We start from the raw sequence: 23202 nt of genomic DNA, 5'->3' as shown, positions 1-23202 counted from the left end.
GCAGAAAGGACTCCCATTGCACTTGTGCGGCCCCATGTGGCTGCAGCACCACCTTTACTTCCATGACCGGCTTCATTTTGCCTGTTCACATTCATTCCTTAGAAATAAATCATCCCTTCCATGTAAATGGGGCCCAGAAGTTCTCACTATGTGGTGGCACAAGCATTTACAGCAGTGTGCTGCCACCTGCCAGGGGCAGCTGGGCAGAGGGGACCTCTGACAAGCATCACATCCACTTCACACGGGCCTTGTAAGAGTGTCAGTTGCTTCACCTCTGCACAATAACCACTCCAGCACACTTCAAAACGGTGTTCACACAGAGCAAACTGTGTGCAAGGAACTGTGCCAAACCTAGCGCTGTTTAACCTGACAAGTAACCCCTGTTAAAGCTATGTTACAAGAACACAGTGTATGGATAGAGCTCAGCCATGAATTCATAGAGGGATATCTGGTCTGGTTAAACAAAGCATAGTTTTAATTTCAAGATTGTATAAATACATATTTACAAAAGGAAGTATCAATCCAAAGAGTTCAACAAATATACAGCTCCCAAGTATTGCTACAGTACAGGGAGATAAATCATGTCAATGCAATCCCACAATTTACAATACCCATTATTCAAAACACATTCTTCATTTAAAGTACCTCATTCAAAGCTGGGAAAGTACAATCTGCCTTGAACAAAATTACATGACAAGAAGGAACTGACCCTTTCATACAGCTTTTCACACAAAAACACACCACTTTCTGCCATCTAAGTGAACACTGCAAGCCAACATTTCACAACCCTACAAAATGCTTTTTTTCCCCAGCTCACAGACTCCTGGAGGTGCATGGATTAAGGACAGCACACTGTATGGATTCAAGGAATGTAGAACCCTGTCAGTCACATTCCCTGTGACCCCGTACTGAGGGGCTGGTGAGGAAACTGCACATCACATCACTCTATACCCTTCTGGCTAGAGACCTATAGCATCAAACACATGCTACCACACAGCACCTGTGTCAGATGCATCCCTTCAACAGCGTTAGATAACTGCTCCCAAACTTACTCTCTCTGAAATTGCACAGGCAACCTTCCTCAGAAACTGGTTTTAGTCTTGCTACACTCTCCATACAGGTAGAAGAGGGATTTCCCATAAATCCAGGGCTTTAAGATGTTACTGAGACTTCCAGGGTTGCTTCAGGTAAATAAATAAATGACCAGAGCTGTTTGGAAGTCACTTCCTGCAGTTCCCACGAGACTTTAATGATCCCCCCCCCACTAGGCCAACAGCAATACTTCCTTTAGATGTCCTTCACTGCAACCACCTCAGTGCCATTCAGACCATAGAATGAGAGAGCTGTGGAACCAAGAGAGTACGATCTAAACCCTGTAACAGAAGCAGCAACGACCTCCAAGAACAAAACGCAGCAATGTCCACAACTGAAACGATTTGAGGCACCAACTGCTGGAGGAATTGGGGGAGTTCTTGGGTAACAGAAGGCTCAGCTTGTGCATGGTTTTTCTGAAGAAGGATGTGCAGCAGTTTTCTCTTAACTCATCCAGTAGTTCTAAACCTGTATGAGAGCCACCTAGGATAGTTATTAAAGCTTAGGCAAATTAATTCTAACTAATCAAACTAAAGAAAGGACTTAAAACACAAACCGCTAGTGGAAAATCGAATATAAGCTGCTAGGAGTGTTAACCTGAAGTCTTGCACAATTTATTTACTTCTTTTAATTCACACCTCATGTTTGCAGCTCCCAAATCTCATGGTCAGAGCAACGTTCCCTGTTGTTCACTACTGTGAATCTGGATTGAGGCTTCTGCCACACTCAGGATGCTGGTTGGTCTTCTTTAGCTACAGTCTGCAGAAGGAAGGAAAGGAACAGAGGAGAACTATGTGACTCTCTGCCATCATTCTGGGGCAAGACATTAATTTCTGCCAGAGACTAAGATGGGTCTGGGTTAACTCCCACAGTGGTAAAAGCACTCAGAAGCAAAGTGAGCTACAGAAGAGGCCAAGCCCAGCACAGACTGCCAAGAAATGACTATCAATGTTTGAGCTTCTAATCACACTAAGGACAATAACTCCAGCAAACATTTGTGAACCTATGGCAGCCAAACCACTGTCCCCAGAGTCATCTGCATAATAGAACCAGCCACACGCAGAACACCTGGTCAAAGCAGAAGTTAAACAACAGCCTAAAGGTGGGACAGGACAGTCATGCCCACTGCTGCAAGGACCTACAGAAAGGAGAAAGCCCAGCATGGGGGCAGAAAAGGGCCTGTTGAGAGGAGCTGGTTGGAAGGGGGAAAGATTATAAAAGGCAGCAGCTGCCCTTTCAGCTAAGAGCTATGTGTGCTGCAGCTGTGCACGGAAGCACAAGGATCAGTGCAACATCCCCCTCCAGGTGCACGCCTTTGTGGATAAGCACAACCTGAAGAGGAAGCAGTGCAATGACAGGACTAACTTAGCAATGTGTCATCCAAGAGGAGCAGAGTTTATCAAAAGCTATTTCACTCTGTGACAATTTTCACTGCATTATTTCCAAAACACCAGCCACTAGTATGGTAAGGGCCCATGAGAGCAGCAAAAACTATGAGCTCATGAATCAGTGCAAACGGAACTTGATGCCAATAATAAGCAAGTTATTCTATGACTTAACTGAGGGGGCTTAAATTCACACAGAAGTTAGGTGTGAATAAATAACTTCTGCAGTCTTTCCTTTCATGCCTAGGCAGGCAGGAAGTTTATGGACAGAAAGAAAGATGACTGAAGGGTTTCCAAAACCCTGGAAATCATCTTACCTGCCGCAAGAACTGCTTTCCAAGATAGCTGGTCGCCATGCTCGTCAAGTTCTTCCTACTGCCAACTTTACATCTGATATACCCGTAAAGGTTGGCTCCCTGAAGCACCACTCCCATCACAACCACTGCCTAAGACGCAGGAAAATAAAGTCACTAATTTATACCAATTTAATGACACTTATTTACTTGTAAGGTGCAAGATCTATTCCGGAGCTGAGGGAGTCAACTCACCAGCCATTTCACTTTGAAAGAAAAGAGTGCACTGAAAGCAAATATCACCCAGATCATAGGGCAGGTAATGAGACCTAACCAGAAAATTCGGGACTCTGCTTCTGAGGAGCTTTTACTCCTTTGTGCTGATACCTAGAAACAGAAAGGAAATGCGATTAACAGGCTGCTCCATCGTATGGATCAAACTGTCATTAAAAACAGTCTAGAATCTACAAGCCCACTGTTTTTTGCCTTCACACAACAGTACTGGGTGCTTTCAAGATCAATTCCTAAATCACATAAAGATCTTTCTGCAATAGAAGATGTTTCCATTTAAGGGACCCTTTTGTCAATTTGCTATCAGAAATTGTGGAGGCAGAAGCATCAAATCCTCTTGGAATGCTTGGGGCTGAAAGGTTAAGTTTGAGAAACATGACATTTACTGCATGGTTCAGTTACAAAGCTCAGAAGCAGCCAAAGGGGTAATGTTTTCTACCTCCAAATCACTGCACAGAATTCCATTAATCCCAGCACTGGCAGAACTACATATTAGTAATCTCAGGCATTAAAGTAGCGTAATTTTTTCTTTACACACATAGACGTCTGACTTGCACCACACTACTGATTTTATAAAGTCTTTACAGAGCAGACAATCCCAAGCAAGAACTCACCTCTTCCTCTAATAGTTGAAAAGTGTGGACTGAGTTATTTACAGCATCACCTTTCTTCCCTCCTCCAGAATGTTCTAGCTTTTCTAAACTAGCATGGTTATGAGGAAGAAACAGGCCTGCAGTGAATGCACACACTCAGCTGGAGAAAGGTTTAGCTTCAAGTCCCTACACCACCACAGATGTCATTAATGATCTCAGAAATAAGCAAGGATCAAAAGGGTGAACAGATATGTAGTAAGGTGCCTGACAGATGAGATACCAGACCAGCAGCAGTGGCCATCATGAACACAAAGGCCAAGCAATAGCCATGAGGAATGCTGTATGTTTCTTCCTACGTCCAATAGTTTTCTGTAGGTGATAAAAGTTATGTCAGCTGTTGGAAGTTTATACCAGGAAACTTGCAGGTTACTGACGGGACATGGGAAGCTTTACTGCATCATGTGTGGAACTTTTAGGTTGCTGACATTAAGCCAGATCAATAAGTCATGAGGATTTTTCAATTCAACAATCAGAAAGCTCATTCAGCACCCTTCATGAAACAAGTCCTGTGGTCACAGATCTGCGGCTGGAAGTAAATGTCTGCAGCATGCAATCTGCCATCATAAGTGAAACCTCCAAATTAACAGGGGTTTCATGACCCAGAAATAATTAAAAGAAGAACAAAAAAGAAAATAAAGACTTTTACCTTCCTGGCTTCAAACACCCAGTGACTTTTACCATCATCATCCACCTGGTTCCACCAGCGAAGGCCGACCATCAGTCGACCCGTGACATTCTGAAACAGAAAAAAAGCAATGAGCTTTCTATCTTCTGCTTAAAAGAAACCACTTATCAAGGTTCAGCTGTTTGGGCTGCTGTTTTCAATGGTGCTCATTTACTTCACATTTGGGAAAACAAGATTATAAGGCTTTTATGTCCACAACAATCTATTTTCTATTGTACTCCAGTGCAATACAAAATTACTGTGAGGTGTACTTCTGGTGATTTGAAAGTGATCTGATAATGAAATCTGTAAAAGAAAAACTCATCTATGTTCTTCATTTGATTTTCAAAAAGAAATGAGGTACAGAGATTTAAGAGATCTTACTTTGTAACTCTTTGAAATACATCACAGCACTTGAGGGTATTTGGGGCATTTGCTGCCAAAGGCCCAAAGAAGCAACTTTTTGTTTTCCCATAAAGTATCATTGTTCAATTATTCTTATACACTAAGAAAAAGGTAACAAAAAACATAAAGAGGAACTTACCTTTACAGCCCAAAAGTCACACGACAAGAGGAGGATAATTGTCACCATGCAGGCGATAAAGCTGCTAGTTAAGAGCTCACAGAGCAGATAGACAACGATCGCACTGACTCGGAAGAATAAGTGGAAAAATGATGCCACGGGATGCCTGGAATGAAGTACAACACAGTCACAGCTCTTTCAGACAAGACAACTGAAGCAATTCCAGAGAAATGATGTTACCAAGTGATCTCCTGCCAACTCACAGGATAAGGATCAGCATTGTAACACAAACCCAGTGTGCAGTGACTGCTGGGAATATGGGAAATAAGCTGACTACAAGATTGCCATAAGGAAGACACTTTCTACCTGCCTGACGTTCCACATGCAGACAGAACTGAGGTGGAAGGAGATGAGATACCCAGCACTCAACATGAGGCAATTTTTACAGGGTGAGTTTAAAAAGGCTCTGACAGAGGAAATACCTCTGAAAGGAAAATCACGTTTCTCACCACAGCAGACTTGCCCTTCTGCCTCATTTCTGCAATATTGGGATATTGCAGAAGCATGCAGCACAGAGCCAAGCACACGGGTATGGACACTGCTCTGTGGCAGCAGACCAGGCACAACAAGGAAGGAGGCAGCTGGACCAACTACACCAGGACATGGCAGACAGCAGGGCAGCACAAAACATAAGAAAGAGTGGGAAGGAGATAAGAAACTAGCCCAGAACCAGCCCTCAATGCAGGGAGAACCTCCCATTACACAGGAGATCTGTGTGGATTCCTTCCACACAGGAGCACAGACACATATTAAACGTGAGGGCACAAAGGCATGGATCTACACATTCCAACTGAGCTTCTGGAACTGGCCCTCTCAACTACCCAGAAATTACTCTCTGTTACTGCCAAATAACTTATTCCAAATAGGAGGCATATGGCATAATTTGATATAACGTGGCAGCCCCTTCTTCCCTGTGCTTCTGCCTAGAGCTCATCTGAAAATTCCATGGCCACTGACCTTATTTTGGACTTTTTTGATCTCCTGGATACATCATCATCTGCGTCAAAGAGAGACACATCTTCGATGTCATCACTGCTATCCTGAAGCACAAAAGAGACACAAAGAGTTATGAGAGGAAAGAGAGTAAGCTTTCAGCTTCAAGCAGGTACACTTTTGATTACCCGGAACGTCACAACACCACCTTCAGATCAAGATCAATTCGGGAAGAACACGAAGATTTATCCACATACAAAACAATGCAGCATTAAATGTTTTGATTTCCTCTTTGTGAAAGCTACAGAAGCTCACAGTGTGAGACCCAGCGTACTTTACACAACCGGACAGTTAACGCTATAGCCTAAGGTCTTTTATTCCTCGTTATCTTAGAGGACGCGCTACCTTGTACAGAGCTATTCCTATGCCAACCAAGAGACTCGCATCCTCCCAGGGAACGCACTGGGCCGGCCACAGAACCGGTTGGTTTCACACCGACAGCACCAGCCCTGCCTGGGCTCTCCCCCTGCCCCGCACCTTCCAGCCGGCACCGCTAAGGGCAGCGCCAGAGAACACCAACCCCACACCCCCCCAACCCCTCATATCCCCTCCGGGCGTTTTTAACCGACTCACGACCGACTCTCTGCGGCGCTCCGGGTCCACAGGCCTGTGACAGCAGAAAGCACCGCCCTACCTCGTACCACCGGTACGCGGCCGCTAGCGCCCCGCTCCCCCGGCCCCAGGCCCCAGGCCCCGCAAGGCCGCGGTCCCCCCGGCCCCACTCTGCCCCAGGCCGCGGCCCCTCACCTGCCGTAACATGGCCGGAGCTCCCTCACTTCCGCCTGCCGCGTCGCGTCACCGCGGCGGAGCCAATCGCGGCACGCTCCGCCCCGTTCACGCTTGCGCGCTGGTGAGGCGGAGCGCGGGACGTGGCGGCTGTAGTCCCGCCCTGCTCGTTGTGGAGGCCGTAATGGCGGCCAGCTGCTCCGAGGGGTTGAAGCCGTTCCCCTTGGCCTGTCTCTACAGGCCCTTGTCCCAGGCCGCTCTCCAGCTTTCCTGCAGCCCCTTCAGGCACTGGAGCTGCTCTCAGGTCTCCCCTTCAGGAGCCTTCTCTCCTCCAGGCTGACCCAGCCTGGCTCCAGAGCAGAGCTGCTCCAGCCCTCGCAGCAGCTCCGTGGCCTCCTCTGTTTCTGGCACAGGTCAAAACCAAACAAAACTAACCCTATAGCCTATAAAATGTGCTGGAAAAGCCTCAAAAGAGAGCAGTATTTGTAGAACAAGGGAAGGCTGAGCTGCCACCCTGGAAATAAAGTGGATTATAAAGTCTGAAGGGAAGGCACAGAGCCCACAAGAAACCCACAAGTTCACAACGCCCTGGTCTTATATTTGCCCATTGCAGCCATCAGCAAGGCGCAAGGATCCGTTGGTGGCTGAAGGTCTCTGAGGAAACCCATCTTTAGACAGCTCATCCCAAACACGCTGCCCAGCGGGGTATGTATGTGAGCAGTTTAGGACACATTCATTAGGGAAGGAATGAGTGATTTCACGCGACATTGAGAAAGGAAGGCGGCAAAGTTAACGATAGGATTATTGCTTCCAGTTGTTGTTCCATCTGTTCTGGCGAGTACAGGGGAATGGAGAGGTTGCCATGCAATGAGGCACAACATTGCTTTATTACTTGCCGCCTGTTTGAAGGAGCATGGCTTGATCCTGGTTGAAGCAAAATGGGTCTCTCCCTTTCAGGATCACTCTTACCATAGCTGGTTCCAGCTATAACTGCTTGCTGGGTGGATCTGGCCGCTGATGTATTCTTGAAGGACTATGTCTTTAACTCGGATTTAATGATTCTGGGGACTAGCCCATCCCTTGATGTATCCATATGCAATCCTTGCTTAAGTCAGCATGCGATTTCACAGGCAATCCAAAGCTATTACTGATAAATACAATACTATTTAAACACTTAATTTGCTTTTTATGGCCCTGCTGTCACCTCTTTTTATAACTCTGTGGCTCCTTCACGTTGTGACCTGTCAGGCACCATTCCTCTGCTGAAATACAAACACTTCTACCTATAACCAACACTCTCAAATCATATTTAATTCAGAAGCACCTGTCGAGCTATACAGACAAAATCGCTGTGACGTTAACGGGATATCATCACATCAGGATAATGTTATCTACACTTTGTGGATGACAAGTACAACATTAACAGCACCTAGCTACAACAAAACTCTTATTAAAACGACCATGCCATTGCTCAGCCTGGCTTGCTACCTGTTTGCAGGTGCATCCTGCACAAGAGCAATGCTGCCCACCGCATCCTCAGGCTGTCTCCTCTGCACACCCGAAAGCTATGCACACAGAAAGGTCAGTTTAATTTAGAAGTGAGTTAATACAGAGTAAAACCACCTCTTAGTTACCTTCATAAGTGACTTCACGTACCATGTATGACATCTTCCCAGATGTTAATTCCTTTCCAATGCACCTCTGATGCCCAGCTTCTGGCTTTGCATTCCCCGTGCCAAGCTAAAGCAGATCAGAGAAGGACTTGGTCCAGTTCTGCCTTTGTAGATGGTTTCACACAACTCTGTTGGCTGTAGCATGTCACAAGAGCCCGAGAACCCACGCTTGCAGGCAGATGCTGATTTATTGACTCCAAATAAGATGATGACACTTTAATCCTCCTCATTTCAGCACAACTGAAAAGGCATCAGCCTTTCCATGATGTTTTTCCATCAGACTTCTGTATTAGATGCTTTTTTCCAGAGGGGTTGTGCCAAAGGGTCTCTGGCTGCAGCTGTGCTGGGCTAAGCCTGATTTCTTGTGAGAAAGTGCCATCCCGTGGCTAAGAGTGAAATCCTTGCTGCTTTAAATATGAAAACTAACATAAGGCAAAGCCACCCCAGACAACTTATTGTCCACTGTTAGCAAGGTCTGGCTTAATCCCAGAGTTTAGGAGTGGAAGATGGCATTAAAATAAGCAAACCAAAACTAACCAGACTATAATCTCAACCCAGAACTGCTGCAGAAAGGACCCCTGTCTTACCTGTGAGCAGGATTGTCCTCAACACAAGAGGATAACAGAGAATTTTCTGCTGTGCTGGCCCATATATTCGCAGTTAGACAACTAGAAAGGTATTTGTCTTCCCAACTCAAGCCAATTTCATTAGTGGAATTCAAGCATATTAAGGCATTTTATCCATAAATCCAGAGAAATTAAAGTAATGGTTTCTAATTTAATACAAATTAAACTCTAAGCTGCTTTCCAGCTGGGTGGCCCCAGCACATCCAGGTGCCTGGGGCTGTTCCTCCCCCAGGGGCAGAACTTGGCATTTCCCTTTGTTGAACTGCACCAGATCTCTCAGCCCACCCCTCTAGGTCCCTGTAGACAGCAGCAACAAGCTGGTGCATCAGCCACCCCTCCCAGTTCAGTGTCATCTGCATCATCGTCATCCATATGATCAATTAAAGATGTTAAAATCAGGCCCAGTATCAATCCCTGTACTACACCACTGGTTACTGGCCTCCCAGTAGACTAATGCTGAGGTCACCACCCTCTCAGATCAACTCCTCAGCCAGTTTTCAGTCCACACTTCTTCAGCTTATAAATCTAATCAATCCACATGAACTCTAATAAGATTTTTGTTATTATTAGTCAGAGTTGCAGCATATGTTGAGCTGTATTCACGTCAAACAGTGCTGTGCTTGTAGCAACAGCAGGTCTAACATATAGGAGAGGACTCAAGTCCTTTTGCTGCCTTGGGAAATAGATGAATGTACCAATAACATTGGAAAAACTTACACTGGAGATAATCCCTTAAACTCAAAGAAATGTATTAAACCCAAGTTCAGGAGCAGGTATTTTCCCCTCCCCAGTAAAATAGTCTATAGGTAAGCCTTTAATTTTCCTTAACTAGGCCTTCTTGCATGCTCTTTGCTGCTCTTCTCTGAGCTTTTCCTGGTGTGCCTGATACTGTGCTACAGCAGCTGCCTCATACACCTCCTTCTGTTTCCCTGTCAAAAGCCTGAATTCCCCATCACTCTGGGAGGAGCTTGCAGCATATGAACAGAAGGACTTTCTTCTCATCGGAAATGCTTCGTTTTTCATTTGTTCAATGATCACACGTGTTGATTTGATCAGTTGAGAAGCAGCTGCAAAGGGACTGGCGACGTGAACCTCTTCTTTTGCGAAAGAAATGGCTTTACCACCACCACTGTGAGCTTTCTTTTCCTGCAGCAAATCACGAGTCTTGGGACGTACCACAGAAGGAGCAGGGATGGAGGAATTCACAATGGGTCCATACAAAGAGTTTTTCAGCTTGAGCTGCAGCATTTTGGTTTCAAAAGGGACAGAAACTGTTCTCACAGTCAGGGAATCACTGTGCTGTCTCGCACGTTGGAGCAGCACTGTCTGATCCCTTTTGTGTGGCAGAGGAGTTTTGTCTTTCTGTACCTTTGCATGGTACTGATGCTCTAGAGGAGGTTCCCATGCTTCTCTGACTTTCACATCATTCTCAGTGCTGGAGCTGTCCAGGGCTGGCTTGCAGGTGTTCTGCAGCATGCTGACCCTTAAGAGGAACTTGTCAAGGGACATTGTACGTCTTGAGTCTCTTTTCCTTTCCTGCTGCAAAGTAGCTTCTGCCTTGTCAGAGCCATGTTCAGCTTTGCCATCTGTTTCCAAAACAAAACAATACATTTGGAGTTGAGGATGGGTTTTGTGATCATTGTTGGCAGGGTAGTACTCAAAGTAAGACCAGGAATGAGTGCTGAATTGACCTGCGTATAGACAGTCCAAGTTTATCTACAGAACAGGCAGCATAGGAAGCTACAAACCAATGGTGCCCATTTCAGGTAACTCATCCTTGGCCTCACTAGTAAAACTGCCAGAGGTAATTCTGTCTGAATTAACTGAAAAGTGTTCCTTGTCAGAGCCTGTATGGGGCAAACTGAAGTCAGATTCTGTAACATACATTGCACTTTGTGGCTGTGTTGGTATCCATCTTGTTAGAAACAATGGTTTCTGAAAGGAATGAGGCTCCTCACTACCTCTTTCCATGCACCCCTTCCTTGTCCTACAGTCTGCTTTGGGAAAAGGCTTCAAGACAAGTCAGTTCCCAGTAGAAATCTTTGGTGTAGCCAGCATCTGAGAACCACTTGAACCGTTACTACTCAGACATGCATTTGAATTTGAAATCACAAGACATGCTTCATAGCCTGACTTTGCTCCCTCAAGGGATATAGAGAGGGAGCTGTGCTGTATGACAGACACATCAAGATAAGTAGTGCAATTATGCCCTTGACTAAGAACCAGATGAGGATTGCAACACAGAGTAAGACACTTACTCCCATGGCCTTGCCATAGCAATTCATTTGCCACTTCACAGTGTCACATCATTTGTGTATCATTGCTTTGCAGTACAGCTATGTTTTTCCAGACTGGTTAGCCCAAACTTCTGCCCTCTAGGAATGTGTTTTAGAGAGCATTAAGTTACAGTGTAGAAAGGCAGAATACAGCACAACAAGCTAATGAAAATCACTGCTTGTTCCTCATTCACAGGATTTAGAACTGTTTAATCAGCACATACATATGACCCTACTGCTTAGTTACAAACACCAGGAGCTTGGGGTTAGGGATTTACAATTGGTACAGATACCAATTGATACCAGAGTCTGTGTTAGAGATCCCAACAGATTCTATATCTAAAACCTGAGAAAAACCACCTTAAGGAGACATATGCCATATGCCACAGACTGATCTCAGGACTATTTCAAGTTTCAGATTGCAGCATTTTGCTAGCTGAGACAATTTACATACAGGGTTTTTTTAAACAGTTTTCTGAGTTACTGCTATTGCTTGAACACCAAGTACTTGAAAAAGTTTCATGCAGAATTCTCCTACACCTGATAAAGCGATCAAAATAGAATAAAGATACAACAAAAACCCCTAGATAACAGAGAGCAAAGCCTTATAGCTAGAGCTTAGAGCCTCTGTTTATTTGCTTGATCTAAAGCAGTTTCCTTAGGAAGCTTCTGTTCTTACCATCACCTGCCAGGATCCTTGCAGAATATTCTCTCTCTGACTTTTCCAGGGCTTCTGTGGTGCAAGAGATTAAAAGCTTTTTCTGCTGCTCTGCCTGAATGTGAAAAGGCTGCTGTTGCTGGTGAGCTGCTGGTGTCATCAGTTCATACCAGGGAGCTAGAAAACAGAAGAGTAAGTCATCTCTAAACTCTGCTGATGTGAAACTTATTTAATGAAATCAACATAACTGATGTGATGTCAAGGCTTCAATTACTGCTTTGCCTCTTATCACAGCTTCTAAAGGTCTAGGTATTAGAAAAAATCCAAAGAGATTTGATGAGCAGAAAACCACACAATCCAAAGATGGCAGCAAACAGTGATTTTAAAGAATATTACGTATACACAACCCATAATATTTGCCACTAAAATTAAAATACAGTGCAGTCCCTGTTTGTTTTCTGTTTCTGCAGACTGTGCATCTTTTACCAAGTAGAGCTGCACCAATAAGGTTAACAGCTGATGGCTTTAAAAGCATGGAAACTTTAACCCATCATTTTATCTGCAATGTACAGCTTGTAGAGGTGAAAGATTTGTGATCCATCCTGTATTAACTAATTCTGATTTGAAAATAAAGGACATACATAATTGTTATAATTTAAGAGGTGTGTGTTTACGTGCAGTTGCAGTTCCTGGTGATGGCAGATCCCAAATGCAGGTGTGCTGTGACTTTCTACAGTCTTTATTAATAAAGAATTCAAGCACTGAATCAGCAGCATGTTTCCATGCACACCAGCTGTAAGAATGAATACTACTGATTTCTCTATTACTCAGTTGGAAAATGGCACTGCCTGTTTTGACAAACACATTGAATTTATAGCAGACCTTTCTCAAAAGGTACAAAGGTTTTACAAAAGCCTAAAATTAACAGAACCGTGGAAATGCACCAGCACATCTACCACATTGCACTTCAAGAAAAGCAGAGTATTAGGATGAAGGCAGTGACTATTTGAAATGATTTCTAACTCATTTTAGAGAATAGCAGTGTATTGCAGAGGCTGTGTGTAATACTTGGAGATGTTCCAGAGCTTTTTGGTGGCTGGAAGTAATGCAGATCAAGGTCTGTTCTCTCCCAGGAAGGTCGGTGCTGCTGACTGACACTGCGGTGCCTCCCTCGCTGAACAGATTTCCTGCGTGAAGTCCCTTTGTCCTGTTTTTTCTTCCCCACCACCCTTCTGTCAGCATCTAAGGTATAGTCCCACCTGGTCTCCTCAAACTCAAGCAGCAACAGATTACTTGATGAATTGATCACCATCCTGGAGAAGGGAGGGAAAAGCCCATAAGAGCATAGATAACATTAACAGAGCAGTTACTACCCAAGGGTCCCATTTTGCTTCTGTGCAATTCAAAACCCTTAAACAGATCTAAGACAGCCATCACTCTTCTAAGTGAGCAATAGCAATTAGTCCCATCAGTCAGATGCTGTAAGCTTTTAACTCATGTTCTGTATGAGCTCTATGGGGCTCTTTTCATTCCACTCTATGGCAAAATTAGTTTTAAAATAATTAGGGTGAAAATTGCCAACAGCAAACTGAGCTAGATCAGTGCAATGCCAAAAGAAACTGAGGATGCCATGTCATTAGGGACATTTAAACTTAAATTGGAGGGGTGTACTGGGTCTGGTTGGGATGGAGTTAGTTTTATTCATAGCAGCCCATATATTGCCCTGGTTTAGAATCGTGACCAAAACAGCATTGATGACACACCAGAGTTCTAGTTATAGCTTACACAGAAGCTGGGAGGTTCAGAGGTCCAGAAGTGAAAGAACCTGGAAGGATTTTCCATTATTGCCTTTTAAAGAGGCAGTAGGTCAGGTACAGGCAAAGGCTCTGTCAAGCCTTGGCTTGATTCTCCTACCTCTTAAGGAATCTGGGCTCAGAGTTTGGCTTTGCAGTTGCATCTATATTGCAAGTTTTATAGAAACAGGAAATTGTACATTGCTGAGTGGACTAAGAAAATCTCTTTTCAGCCATTGTTATAAAAACCAGATTATTAAAGCAGTCAATAAGCAGTAACCCCCTTTAAAACTTACTTGTGAGAAGGCCAGTAAAAGGAAAAAATACAGAACTCTTTACGTTACAATGTAATCTACCTAATTTGGTTCAGAGACTGATGGCAGCAGTTGTCACTAACCTGTTTCCTCCAATACAGAAAGAAGATATGGGATCCCCTTTGGTATTGGCCACCAACACTTTCAGGCAGATTCCAGTCAAGTAATTAAATATACGGATCTTTCCATCAGCACAACCACTGAGGACTCTGAGGTAGAGGAACTCCAGAGACAGGACTTCACTGAAAAACACAGCACATCACCATCCTTTCACAAGGAGGCACCATCAAATAGCTCTTGTCTTGGAGGAGATGCAAAGGTCTGCCTCCATCAACAGGCTAAACAGAGGAGCTGATCAAGATATATAAGAGGTCTAATAGTGAAGCCCTTCATAATCACTTCATTGTCCAAACCAACCAAACCGTCATACCCTCGTAGGAACCAGTACAGTTATAGCCATCTGCTGCATTTCAGATTTCATTTTTATGTCTAGGAAAGTAAATGATAGTGTGATACCCTGTTGTATACAGGTTGAGATCCTCAAAATAGTGGACTATGCACTGTCAGTCTTAAGTCATCCCTGCTTGTGAGCAAGTGATTGTATATTTGTATTTTACGTTGCTGTCTTAACTGACACATGCTGGTTGTGACCATGTATGCCTGACACTGGTTTTAAGATGAAGACTACTGAAAACAAGGATATTTCAAATACTAGGACTGATAGTTAAGACATTTTGTGTTCCTATAAGGGAACAAATTTAGTAGACTGTTGAATACAACTTGAAACACATCCGATTCCTACTTAGGGTGGCGGAAAGCTACAAGGCATCTCTTAAGTTTTCCCAACATGCTCCATCCCAGGACATATCCGTCAGTGCTTCCTGTGACTAGATGCCACTGATCAAAGGACAAGCACTTAACTGGGCCTTGGTGCCCCTCCAGTATCTGCAAAGAAATAGAAATAGGTGCAATACTGTCAGCAATCTGGATTTAAGTATACCAAGAAAAAACAGCCTTATATACTGCATTGTAGTTTTATTGGGTGTTATTATACCAATACACCCTATGGATAACTGTGTTAGTTTTATAATCGCTCATAAGAAGCGTTCTGGGCTTGCTAGCATGGAATTAACATTGATTTTCTGTCTTTTTTACATTAAATAGATGTTAATGAACTGAGACCTTTGTGATCTCTTGGTTGTTAACCCAGGAGAGATGAGAGTGGACTGTCCTGGCTATAGTAGAATGGGCAATTGCAAGCTTAGCTCAGCCAGAGCTGGGATATCTTGCAATTTTCAACTCTTCTCCACATGTAGAAAAAGCTTCACTCCTCTCAGATGTGGACTAATACTTATTCTGGACACATGCTAAAGTAATTAGCAGACTCTACCCTCAATCTTGCCATTGCAGAGCATCTATCCAGCTGCTTCAGCATTATAAACTGGTTCTGAGAGCAAATCTCATCTTTTGGGCTAACCCATCGTACCTCCAAACCCCCAAGAGCTGTCAGACAAGCCCTCCCACCCTCTTCCCAGGTTCTGAATGTCTCTACATGAGCAGACATTAATGTATCTTCACAGAACAAGCAATGATGGGGGTTAAGCAAAGCAAATCAAACCCTGGGTTAAAACTGACTATTTGCTTACAAATAGTTCTGCAGTTCATGGATAGTTCTATCAGTTTATGAAATTCCCAAAACCAAAAGCAGTCCAAAGCCTTTGGCAAATGCAAAAGGCTATGATAAACTAGCACAGAAGATTTTTGACCATTTAGCACAAAATTATCCACCTAAGAAGAAACTTACTTTGATCAGAGCTCCAGTATCAGCTCTCCAGACCTTCACCAGCCCTCGGTCAGACCCGCTGACAATATGGGTGCCATTCATTTTAACCACCCCAACAGCACTATTGTGCTTCAGAGTCTTGAGACATTTCCCACTCTCCAGGCTCCACACTGTTAGGGACAAAGGGGAAAAATATTAGATACATATGCCAATGATAAGTTTTGCTGAGTACAACATGAATTAAAAGACACTATTGGAATTACAGCTACACCTTGTAGCTGCAGCTCTGCAGGGAGCCAAGTATTGACTTAAAAAGTGTAATTGCATGGCAGAAGCATTTTAAATGCAAAGTTCTGCAAAATAACACAACTTTTTCATCCTTACTCTATAAGCAAAACAGCTGGCAAAGATGAAAATTAATATTACTTGCCCAAAAGATGGTCCAGCCCCATAGCTACAGAACTGAACAGAAGCAATAACAATGAGAATTTATTCAATGACACAGATTAGAGACCTTGTGTGAGCCTATGTCCACAGCTTCGGCTGTTCTGGAAGGAAGAATGAGGCACTAAAATTCACCCTCTGATTTATAGGTTTAGTTTCATACTCACACACTTCATGTGTCACGCTCCTCACACCTCCCATGTACTCTGCCCCTTGTTTGCTGCTGTCTGCCTTTGGCTGGGAAGCTTCTAGTCTTGGCTCTCACCTTTCACCATTGCATCCTTGGCTCCTGACACAAACTGCTCTTCGTGTAAATCCAAGCAGGTGATTGTCCCACAGTGGCCATTGAAGGTTTTCACACAAGTACCACTGTATAGATTCCAGCATCTACAAAGAACCAATCAAAAAGGGAATATGGTAATTAACTTAATTAACTGCTAATTCATCTTATTAATTATTTCCTATTTGATAAGACCAGCTCTTCTTCCATAAACACAGGATTAAAATCAGGAGTCATTTTACCAACGTATCAGAGGATTTGGAATGATCAATTCAGGTAAGTTTTTACCCATATACTGTGTTCTTCAGCCTCTAAACGGCCTGGAAGCATGTGGCTAGTTTTCAACTTTGGCATGGTTACATTCAGTTAACCTTAAAGAGTAGAGCTTTACAAGATAAGGTTGTTTATTTACTGCCTGGTGCCAAGATGATTGCTATTGACTTTACCTAGAGAGCTCAAACCCAAGCTCACACAAGCAGCCCTTTTGGAGCAGGGAGGAGAGAGCCTGAATGGGTGTAAACCCTTCTGTTAAATGCTGCCTTTGCTGAAGCTGTATGATTGCCATGCAGAGCCAGGCAAACTACTGCTTTGCTTTTCACCCCTCATCATGATCCTGTCAGGATTTAGTGATAAATGTGAGAGCTGATCATCTCCAGCCCTTGTTTCAGCGTGCAATACCTAGAAAGAAGTAGCTGCACAGCAGGTACCAGGGTGTTGAGCCTGCTTTAGCACAACAAGCCTTCTGGAATGGCATGGAGATACCCAGCCTCCCTGAACTTGATGTTGACATTAGCAAGGTCAGAATCTCCCTGCAAGGGTTAATTTAAAACATATCTGGTGTTTTAAGGTACTTTAAGAAAGCCCATGCTTCCCTGTATTTTCCTTTCTTATCACTCAGTATTGGGTGGAATAGGGAAATTGAAGCTGTCCTGTGTGAGTGGGGCATGTGTTTCTATAGCTACTGTTGTTTCTTCATTACTCTAATGAAAAGCGGTGAAAGGAGAATTCCTAAAGACTGGAGTGGGAGGATTAAAGTTTCACATTTCCTAGCCCAAGGGCTGGTGTCCCATGGCACAGTCCCAGCGTTGCTCACCTGATGCTGAGATCGAAGCTTGCGCTGAGAAGAAACCCCTTCTCCTCATTGAGATAGAGTGCTTTGATGGTCCCGGCATGGCCAGACAGCAGAGGAGGCAGTTCCTTTATTCCTGGCATTCCAAGAAACCTCACTTTTCGATCTGCAGAGGCAACAGCTACCAAGTTTCCACCACTGTAATGGATTACTCTGCTTTGGTCTGATCTGGATAAGAAATAGTGACTGAGATGAGTACAAGATCTAGGGCTGCTGCTTAGTGGTCCTCATTGAACAACTCAATGGACAATACACTTAAGTGGTGTGTCTTTGCAGGCACAACAACCAAGGTCCTTAGTTCTGCATACCCAAGTTTGCATCCAGAGTGTGTGCTTAAAGAAGGGAGAGGGCTCCTCCTGGCCCCATATCCCTTGTGATACACTGTAAATCACTAACACTTCTGGTATCTGCATAAAAACCTGGGTTTGACAGTTAGGACTTGTTAACACTGATGCTGAAAGACCCTTTTCCAACCGTCCATTCTCACAGAAGGGTCACAGGAATGGGACAGGTTTTCAGAAGCTGCTGTTCAGCCCTACAGCCAGGCAGTTTACTCACTGGTCCATGAGGATACGAATATTGTAGGAGCCACAGAAGACATTTCTCTCTTCCAGCTGGATTGTGTCAGTTTTCAGACCATTATAGGTTTCCTGCAGATTGCTTCCCTTCTCCTAATGAAAAGGAAAATAGGAGAGTAACTCAGGGAAGAGGAATGCAATATTATCCATAGTATTAAACATATCAGCTTGTCCATACTGTCGTGATGAGACCAGAAAGAGAAAGTGTTGGTAAGGAGCACCCAGAGTGCACAAACGTCTGGTTAGCGCAGAAAAAAAGTGTTGTTCCCATGCCATGGTCTGTGGCAAAAGAGGAAGACTCAACTGCTGCACCCTTTATTCTTTTGGAGAAAGGCTGCATCCTTATGATGGATGTGCCAGCACCCCATCTTCGAGCCTGTGCACTGGGGGATGCATTAGGACAAGGCAGGAGTTCAGGGATGCAAGAAGGTGCTGAGCAAGCACTGGTCCTTATGAATTGCTCGTTATGGGACAAACCAGGAGCAGGAGCTGGACAAGAGCGAAGCAACTCCAAATTCACTGTCCTGTCTTCCAAAGCCACCACCTTCCTCCCCAGATACTGAAACGCAGGATCCACGGAAGACCAACAACTTCCAACGTACCTTCGTTTTACTTTGCCGACCAGTGCTTTTGGCTTCAATGACATCACCCTCTTCATTTAACTGTGGAATTGCCACTTTGACTGTTTTAGCATAGTTTGAAACAGCTCCTCTTGGGCACAAGCCCTGGAATAAACCAACAGAGACAGCACAGTTACTACAGAGCCCATGTATGCAATGGATGCTACTCATGTGTCAGTGCTTCCATTGGATGCTAGATGCAAAGCAGATCTGCACACAGTGGCTTGTTGCTGTTGTGTAAGAGACCTGGCTTGCATTCACCACTTTGTTGGTAGATTTAACTTCTGGGTAAAATCATTACTTTCCATTTGTCTCTAAATGCTAGTCTTAAACTTTTAATAAGCTGCATCTCACCTTTGGTGAGCACTCAGTTGATTCAGAATCCAAACCCACTGAGATGAGAGGCTCTCAAATCACCTTTATCAATATTTAAGACTCATTTTAACTGTGTAAAACCTTTCATTCAGCCTTCTTTTAAGGCTAGCACAGAGCTGAGATTTCTGTGGTCTCTTTAGGGATTTAGCATCACACTTAGCTTGGTGTGTGGCAGGACTGTTCTAAGCAGGACAAACCTTTCCTAAAAGTTCTGCTTTATTGTATCCCCACCACCAGCTCTGATTTCTCACAAGGAAACCTAGCATTCCCATCTTCCTATGGGGAGCAAATAAAGCTAACTGTTGAGGTGGCTCAGGGAGCCATTGTAGCTCTGTCCAGTTTCCACTAGCTCCTGAAAGTCCAGTACTTGCATTTGGGACCAAACTCTTCTTGATTACAGGAATGTTTTAATCCATTTTTAGAGTCACAGCCTCTCAAAGTCAGTAAAAGCTATTCTGTTGTGATCACTTGTGACACTCTGAGCATCTCATCTGCCTTAGCTCTGCAGGTAGAGGAAGAAGGAACAAGGCAGAGTGAGAGATAACCTCTAGCAAAAGCAGCTTCATCCAATGGCTTGGGCAGTGACAGAAAAACACCAAGTTTTAAAGCGTGTAACAACAGCAGAAGCCCATGCCTCATACCTGCAAATACGCGATGTTCTGCTGTATTACACTATGACATGCACGTTCCTTCTTGACTTGTGCGGCCAGATGTTCCCAGCATCTGCTCACAGCAGCACATGAAGTGAGGGATTTCTGATCCAAAAGCCCTAAGGAATTCAAGGCACATATTGACTAACCCCTGAGCACATGGGACACCATTCATTACTCTTCAGGGGAACCAAAATCAGAGCAGCTTTACCCAGGATGTACGTGGACAGATGAGGGGGCAGGCAGCGGATTAAGTCCTTGGGTGGGTTGACACTAGAGGGCAAGTGGAGAGATCTAGGAACCATGATGACATCTCAGTCAGCTGCAGATATAATAGGTGAGTTGTTCTCTGTATCAGGACCCTCCTGGATGAGGCATTCAGTGTTTTGACCACCTAGAAGACAGGAGTGAATGCTTGAACTTTGGTGGCTACTGACTCTAATGTTAGCAATGCACTGCAAGAGTTGATTGAGCTTAATGTAGCTTTTCTGCTAGTCCCTGTGATACTTCACCATTCAAAGGAAGATGCTGAAACCCCCCTGGGGTCCTGCAGGATAGTTCATACGGTTTCTTCCCACTGTTAAATACTCAGATAGTGGTACCCATTATATCAAGCCAGCCAGTTCTTGCAGATGAGATTTCGCTTTTAAGAGCAGCAGACCACAGTTGGAATCGAATCCAAGATCTGGGACAGCTCTATTCCTTGGAGATTCAGTAGGTTATCCATCTACATGTGCCTGTGGAAGAATTAACCAAAGAATCAAACCTTACAGTAGGCATCTGAGAGCTGAATTAGGGGATTGTAGAAGTTAGAATAGTGTGTTAAGTATCAAATAAATTATTCTGGGCATGATGCTCTATGATATGGAATATCCCTTTGGTTAATTTGGGTCAGGTGTCCTGTCTCTGCTCCCTCCTAGCTCCTTGTGGCCCTCCTCACTGGCAGAGCATGAAACTAAAATGTCCTTGATTTAGAGTAAGAACTACTTAACAACTAAAACATCAGCACAACCTCAGCAAGGCCAAATCTGCCTTTCCTATAACGATAACAATATATATATAAATATATATTCATATACTACATATAATATATATAAATAATAATTATTGTTATAATATAACAATATAACAAAAGCTGGGACAACCATCCCTGCGCCAGCACCCTAACATGACACCCCGCAGGTCTGGCTGCCCTAGATGCGAGGGTTTGGGTCCACCGTTTCCTGCCTGACACCCGGGAAGCGCAGCATCACCTGAAAGTCTGTCCCGTGCCCCGGTACCCAGGCACACACCGCCGGTGGTGCCAGCACCGGGGATACCGGAGCCCCCAGGCCCCGCTTACCTGCCCGGGACGGGCTGCCGGCTACCCCCGTGCGCTGCGCGTCGCGGCTGCTAGGAGACACCGGTACCGTAAACCGCCGGCCGCGCCGCCGTATAGCTGCGAAGAGCCGCCCACAAGCGTTTGTGAAGCCGGTTCGCCCCATCTGCTCCCGACCAGCTCACTTCGCTCAAACGCATTCAGCTTTTAAGCTTCGTTTCCTGAGTCCCAAGTTCCCCCAGACTGAAATTGAAAACAAACAAAGCCACGCTCAAAAAGCCACAAGCAAATAAAGCCAAAGCGCACCTCGTTTAGTCATCTCATGAGTAAAAATAGCGCGGAGAGGTGGCTGGATGGGCATCCCCATAGCTATGCCAGGAGCCCTGTAGCTGAAACCCAGTGGTAATTGAGGCCAGGAGGTTACCATGACATCCCATTCCTGTTCTTCTCATAGACTGCTCTAAATTCTTGCCTTGGGTGCCTGCAAGTGAGGAACTTTGCATGAGGAGGTGATGCAATGACTGGGATTTTGGCAGAGGTGTGAACAGCCTCTCCGTGACCAACAGCACTTTAACCATGGCAGCCGAACAGTACAAACAAATCAGTCAAACAACACGCAAAGAAACAGCCACGGGGATTAATCTGAGCTGGAAAGTCTGAATCTGATGGAAAATCCCCTCTTCTGTGAATGAGCTGAGGCAGAGCCCATGGCTACCTACCTGGGCACCGACATTTCAGTGCAACACTCATTGCTACAGCAGGTCTTTTGAAAGGTGAATGTCTCTAATGGAACAAGAAAGCATTACTGTGTCACACTCAGGCTTTGGCAGAGCTGAAAGGGCTCTAGAAGATCCCTGGCTGTGGCCTTGGGATTGTTGTCCTAGTTTCATGTTATGTGCAAGGCACAGTCAGGAGGGAGTCATGTGCGCTGCGTGAGCTAAGCAGCTCTGCCAGGTACCACTACCTGCTTTAATCCTTGTGTTAACTCCTGGCATTGTGTTTGGAAATACATCAGTAACTGTGCAGAAACCAGCTGTGCTTCAACTGTTCTTGGCTCAGGCTTTATCTGTGTACTAACAAATGGTACCACTTGGAAAAGACTGCCTGGAACAGGTAACGTGTCCCATCCACTTTAACTTTGCTACAACCCGTGGAGCACATTCTGATACCAGGAGGTTTTGTGTGTAGATGCTCTGTGTGATTTGGGATAGAAAAGGGTGTTACGAACTCCTTAAACCTGGCAAATGCTGCAATTCCCATGTGTGTTGCAATATGTGCGGTGTTATCGCAGTTGCTTAGCTCTGAGCTATGCTCATATCATCGCTCCTCAACAAACCTGTTATCACAGGTTAGCTGCAGTTCACCACACAATTGCTAATTATTATTATTAATCATGTTCAAGTGGAAAATATCCCTTCTCCAAGCTGCTAGAGCATCATATAGACAAGTTCCATTTCTTACAGTAGAAAATAAGAAGGGAGGGTTTGGCAATCAGTTTCAGCAGGGTTTGGCAGACCTTAAATACACACAAAGTATATGGGTTCAGATGAAAAGCAGATAACAGTGTTGGGTGTTACAGCTTGTCCAGAGGTGTGGGATCAGTCTGTTTTCTAGCCTCACCTCACCTAGGAGTTTTTGGCCAATTCCTTGCTGCTTTAGGATGCTTGTGATGGCTGTGACTGTTCCCTCAGCATGTTATAGCTGGGAGTTTGGGCAGGGCAATGAAAAGAGAATTTTGCCCCAAAAAGACAAAGGTTTCTGGGCTAAATCAGTTGTCACCTATCAGGGTTGGATTTGGGATGTGTAATGAGAAGGTTTTTAGGGGGTAAAACCCCAAACACAACTGTGTTTGAGTACATGACTTCAGGGATTAAGTAGTTAATACTTCTACATAACCAGTGTGTGTGTGCTGTGGGTTCAGTGGCATCTATGGCATCACTGGCTGCCTTCTGATGGCTGAGAAATGGAGGAGCTTTGATTTCCCTTTCTCTCTTCTGATAACTTT

At 44.4% G+C, this 23202-nt stretch overlaps 2 protein-coding genes across 2 annotated transcripts; both read right to left on the bottom strand.

Moving 5' to 3' along the window:
* Positions 1 to 452: 452 nt before the first annotated feature.
* LOC134174700 (Golgi apparatus membrane protein TVP23 homolog B-like) lies at positions 453 to 6834 on the bottom strand. The gene is made up of 7 exons (XM_062639925.1): positions 6702 to 6834; positions 5919 to 6001; positions 4923 to 5067; positions 4361 to 4450; positions 3026 to 3157; positions 2795 to 2923; positions 453 to 1851 (listed from the first exon to the last, which is right to left on the bottom strand). Exons 1-7 carry the CDS (start codon positions 6711 to 6713, stop codon positions 1819 to 1821), a joined length of 624 nt encoding a protein of 207 aa, XP_062495909.1. The 5' UTR covers positions 6714 to 6834; the 3' UTR covers positions 453 to 1818.
* Positions 6835 to 9518: 2684 nt separating this feature from the next.
* On the bottom strand, positions 9519 to 20831 carry FBXW10B (F-box and WD repeat domain containing 10B). The gene is made up of 13 exons (XM_062639854.1): positions 20482 to 20831; positions 20091 to 20273; positions 19871 to 19998; positions 18837 to 18959; positions 18215 to 18327; positions 17621 to 17824; positions 16513 to 16634; positions 15825 to 15973; positions 14823 to 14965; positions 14104 to 14262; positions 12982 to 13226; positions 11935 to 12090; positions 9519 to 10565 (listed from the first exon to the last, which is right to left on the bottom strand). The coding sequence occupies exons 2-13, from the start codon at positions 20182 to 20184 to the stop codon at positions 9808 to 9810; spliced, it is 2394 nt and encodes a 797-aa protein (XP_062495838.1). The 5' UTR covers positions 20185 to 20273; positions 20482 to 20831; the 3' UTR covers positions 9519 to 9807.
* Between the last annotated feature and the right edge of the window lie 2371 nt (positions 20832 to 23202).

This window comes from Pezoporus occidentalis, unplaced genomic scaffold, assembly GCF_034315485.1.
Source record: "Pezoporus occidentalis ecotype Australia unplaced genomic scaffold, CSIRO_AGI_Poc_V1 ctg62, whole genome shotgun sequence".
NCBI classification, from domain to species: Eukaryota; Metazoa; Chordata; class Aves; order Psittaciformes; family Psittacidae; genus Pezoporus; species Pezoporus occidentalis.
Note: the sequence above shows the minus strand (reverse complement) of the source record. Positions and strands in the feature narration are given on the sequence as shown.